The sequence below is a fragment of the Corapipo altera genome, unplaced genomic scaffold (genome assembly GCF_003945725.1).
Source record: "Corapipo altera isolate COAL_440 unplaced genomic scaffold, ASM394572v1 60321, whole genome shotgun sequence".
Taxonomy (NCBI): Eukaryota; Metazoa; Chordata; class Aves; order Passeriformes; family Pipridae; genus Corapipo; species Corapipo altera.
Genome location: NW_020887326.1, coordinates 1 through 4,329, shown reverse-complemented (window position 1 = coordinate 4,329; position 4,329 = coordinate 1). Strand labels below are relative to the sequence as shown.

Sequence of the window (4,329 nt, the reverse complement as noted above, 5' to 3'; positions counted from 1 at the left end):
TGGCAGAGGTAGTAGGGTGGGCTGTTTTGGGGGTGATGGGCTGGTTTTGGGGTGGCAGAGGTAGCAGGGTGGGCTGTTTTGGGGGTGATGGGCTGGTTTTGGGGCGGCAGAGGCAGCAGGGTGGGCTGCTCTTAGGCGGGGCAGAGGCCCCCCCCAACTCACAGTCGAACACACTGGCCTCCGAGATGTCCCTGACGGCCGCGGCCTCCACGATGTTCCTGATGACGAACTTCTTGATGGCCTTGTCCTTGGGGACGCAGCGGGCGCAGTTGGTGCAGCGGATGGGCTGCACATGCCCGCGGCCCTTCTTCGCCCGCCCGTTGTTCCTCCTCTTCTTCGTCTGCCCGAGGGAAGGGCCGAGGGTGAGCCCCGGGACCGCCTTGAGCCCCAGAACCCACCCCAGGCCCCCAACCCCGTAACACCCTCCACCATTCCCAGTAACCCCCCACAGCCCCTCACAGGCCCCGGGGTTTCCTTCCTCCCCCCCATCTCCTGCCCCATCCACCCCCCAGCACCCCCTGCCCAATACGGGCTTCCCTGCGCTCCCCACCACCACCCTGTGCCTCCCACGCCCCTCCCGCGCTCCCGAAGCCCCCGAAAGGCTTCTCTCAGTCCCCCCTGCCCCACGCGTGCCCCGCGCCGCCCCCGGGGTCCCCCAAAGCGCCTCGAGGCGCCCCGGCCACGCCGCGCTCACCATGGCGGCTCTGAGGGGGCGCCGGAAGAGGCGCGGCCGCCGCACAGCCGCCCTTATAAGCGCTCCCTCCGCCCGGAAGCGCCTCCGCCGCCGCCCCGACCCGCCGTGGCTCCCCCCAGGCCGCCTCGCAGGGGCTGCACCCGAGGCACCGGGACGGGCGGAGGCGGCGCCGGGATGGGGAGGGCGGTGGAGAGGGAGAGGGAGAACGGGGACGGGGACTATTTCTCCTCGCTCGGGGCGGCGGAGGGATCCGCTGCACGCGAGGTGTAAGGTGAATTCGCGCGCTGGGTGACGTCATCAGCCCTGCCCGCCGCGGGGGCTGCCGGGAAATGGAGTCCGGGGGGGGGGGGGGGGGTGGGGGGGGCCCCCCCCTTCTTGGGGGCGCCCCCGCCTGCCCCACCCCTATGCTGGGCCCCCCAGTATCCTCACCTCATCTCTGGGGGGTCCCCAGTATCCCATGTGTCCCCCCCAGGGCCCCCACTGTCCTGTCACCATCACAAACCCCCAGAGGAGACCCCCAGTGTCCTCCCCCCATCTCTGGGGGTCCCCTCTGTCCTGTCACCACCCCAAACTCCTCCAGCAGACCCCCAGTGTCCTCCCCCTGCATCCCTGGGGGGTCCTCAGTGATGTGCCCCCCACAGCCCTGGATGTCCCCAGTGTCATCCCCCCCCCACCATTCTGGGGGTCCCCAGTGTCCTTTGAGCACCCAAACCCCTGTGGGGTCCCCACCGACCCCCCCACATCAGGGAACCGGGGGGGCGCATTAAATTACTCCGGTTTATTTATAACAGACCCTCAGCCAGTACAGTACAAAACTTACAGTAGATCTCGTTACACAAATCATTAATTACAATATTTTACAGATACAAAAGCTCCTGGGGGGGGTCGGGGGTGGGGGGGGACAGGGGGTGTCCAAAAGCGAGTCAAAACCTCACAAAAAAGGGCAAAGCAAAGACAACAGCGAATCCATTAACGAGAGACAACCAAAAAACTCCTGGGGGAGGCGGGGTATTGCACATCCTCGTTTGTTCTTCATCCATCGGATTAAAAAATAGATATTTACAGGGATAAAGCGACCTGGAGGTTTTACAAAATTCCTACAGTTTTGTTTCAGACTCCGACAGGGGAAAAAAAAAGAAAACGGAAAAGGGGGGGGAAAAAAAAACAACCAACCAACCCAAGAGGGGCTGGAAACGGCAGAGCTTCGATTTGGATTAAAAAACCCCTTTTTTGGGTTGGTTTGGGGGGGGGGGGGGGGGGGGGGTGCCGTGGGCACCCCGTTATGGGCGGCTGGGAACGGGGGGACCCCCCTCCTTCAGCCGCCCCCAACCTCCCCCAGCCACCAGAGGCCGTCAGGAGAGCAAAAAGGAGGGGGAAACAAGGGACAAAATCCCCAAAAACGGGATAATGTCCCCGAGAGAGGCGGGAGGGCAGCGGCGCTGCTGAGGTGTGTGTGTGTCCGTACAAAGGAACAGCTTTGGTTTCGCCCTCGGGGGCGGCCCCGAGGGGCCTTTTATGCATCCTGGGCCGGGGGGAGCGGGACCCCCGCGGGGGGGGGGGGGGGGGGGGGGGGGGGGGGGTCAGAGCCCGGGGGGGGGGGGGCTGCAGCCGGGGGTCCCCTGGGCAGGGGGGCTGCGGTTGGGGGTCCCCCAGCTCCGAGGGGCGGGAGCTCAGCCCGGGATTTTTGGTTCTCGCTGCTGCCCTGGCCCTGCTCCCAGTGGGACCCCATCCCAGAGGGGCCCCTGCTCCAGACCCCCCAGCCATGGGACTGGGAGTGCCTGACTGGGAATGGAACCCGCCCCTGGAATCCGCCTGGATCCCGGCAAACTGCCCCCGGGATCGTCCCAGGGGAAAAGGGGGTGTGTTGGGGGCATCGGACCCAAACTGGGGGGTCCTGGGAAGCTCCGGCTTCCGGCTGCTCCGTGTGGGAACGGGAGCACCAGGAGAGCACGGAGACCCCACTGAGCCCCGGGAATGCTGGGGGGAGCGAGGGGGGCCGGACCTGGGGTCCCCTGGGGGGGTCCCACTGGCTCTGGGGTCCCCCGGGGGGGGTCCTGCCCTGCAGCAGATTCCGGCCTGTGCCGAGGAAGAGCAGGAGGAGGAGATCCCAGGAACAGGATGGATCCATCCTTCATTTTTGGGGCGGACATGGACCCCATCACCCCCACCTGGGGTCGGGGGGCTCTGAACCCCACGAGGGGGGAGCTGGGAAGGCGCCTGGGGGTCCCCACATCCCACTCCGGGGGTTTCCCAGACAAAGCTCGGAATGCAGTAGCTCCCTCAGGGCTGGGGGGGGGCAAGGGGGGGGGGGGGGGGGGTCCCGTGGGGGTTTAGCACCTAATTTGAGGTTTACTTTGCCCGGGAATGGGGACGGGCAATGCCGGGCTCGCACCAAGGAATGGGCTCGGAGAGGAGCCGACGGGGCAGGACGGGGGGGAACAGTCTCAAAAGTTCAGATGAGACTTTCTTTGGGTAAAAAACCCGAGAGAGTTATAAAAAGGGAAACTCAAAAGCTTAATAAATAACGGAAGGAGGCTCGGGAGGTGGGGGGAAAGCACAAAAAAGTCCGTTAATATTCAATATTTAAATAACTCCGTTTATAAAAAGGCAGATTAAGGGCTCCCCCTCGGCGGGGCCGGTTGGTTCGTGGTTTGTTTTTGTGGTTTTTTTTTTAATTATTGAAAAATTTTTTTTTTTAAATACTTTTTTGTAGCCAAAGTCAGTGCAAAGGAGTATAAAAGAAAAACCAACAGTTCCATGCCCTAGGGATGGAGGGGCTGCGCTAGAGACAGGGGGAGAACTGAGGAGGGGGGTGGGCTGGGCTGGGCTGGGCTGGGGGGGCCCGGAGGGGGTTCAGCCGATTTTGTGCTCGCCCCGCACGATGTGGGAGGAGAACTCGTACCGGTCCTGGCTGTGGTAGCCACAGATGTTGCACTCGAAAGGGTCTCTGAAGCCGTGGCAGCCCATGTGGATGGTGAACATGACGTGGTCCAGGAAGAGGATCCGGCAGTGCTCGCACTTGAAGGCCCGGAGCTGCTCCCCGTCCTCGTTGAGCACCCGCAGGGATTCTTTGGCGGAGCTGGGGGTGCACCGGGCGCCCGGGGGTCCCTCCGGCCCCTTGGGCTCCTCTTTGGCGTAGGCTGGGCTGTGCCGGCTGCTCCCGGGCGCCAGCTGCGAGCTCCGCTCCTCGTGGATGCTCTCCGTGTCCGTGGAGTCCTGGCAGCCGTTGGAGGGAGACCCGCTGGGCTCCCGGGCCCGGAACACCACCGACACCCCGTCGGGCACCTCCTCGTGGCCCTCGGCGGCCTCCCGGCCCCCCGGCAGCTCCAGCCGCGCCGGCAGCGCCTGGATCTGGGTGTAGACGGAGCTGATGACGGGGGTGACCTCGGAGATGCAGTTTGTGGGGGGCAGGCGGAGCGAGCGCAGGTGCTCCCCCCCCAGCAGGGACAGGGGGCCGCCGTAGGAGGCGTCGAGGGGGTGGTGGGCCGAGACCACCTCCACGTCCTTCTCGAAGCTGGAGTTCACGTCGAAGGGGAGCTCGGAGAGGGCGAAGCGCATCTGCTTCTCCCCTGCGGGAGGAGAGCGGCGTTGGAACGGGCGGGTTTGGGGTTGGGATAACCCCCTCATCAGAGAGC

At 64.8% G+C, this 4,329-nt stretch overlaps 1 protein-coding gene across 1 annotated transcript; it reads right to left on the bottom strand.

Annotated features, from left to right (window-relative positions):
* Positions 1-22: 22 nt before the first annotated feature.
* LOC113941573 (40S ribosomal protein S26-like) lies at positions 23-823 on the bottom strand (the record flags this gene model as incomplete). Its single annotated transcript, XM_027632729.1, has 2 exons — positions 695-823; positions 23-340 (listed from the first exon to the last, which is right to left on the bottom strand). Coding segments are annotated over exons 1-2 (321 nt in total), but the record flags the coding sequence as incomplete, so codon positions are not given.
* Positions 824-4,329: the final 3,506 nt, after the last annotated feature.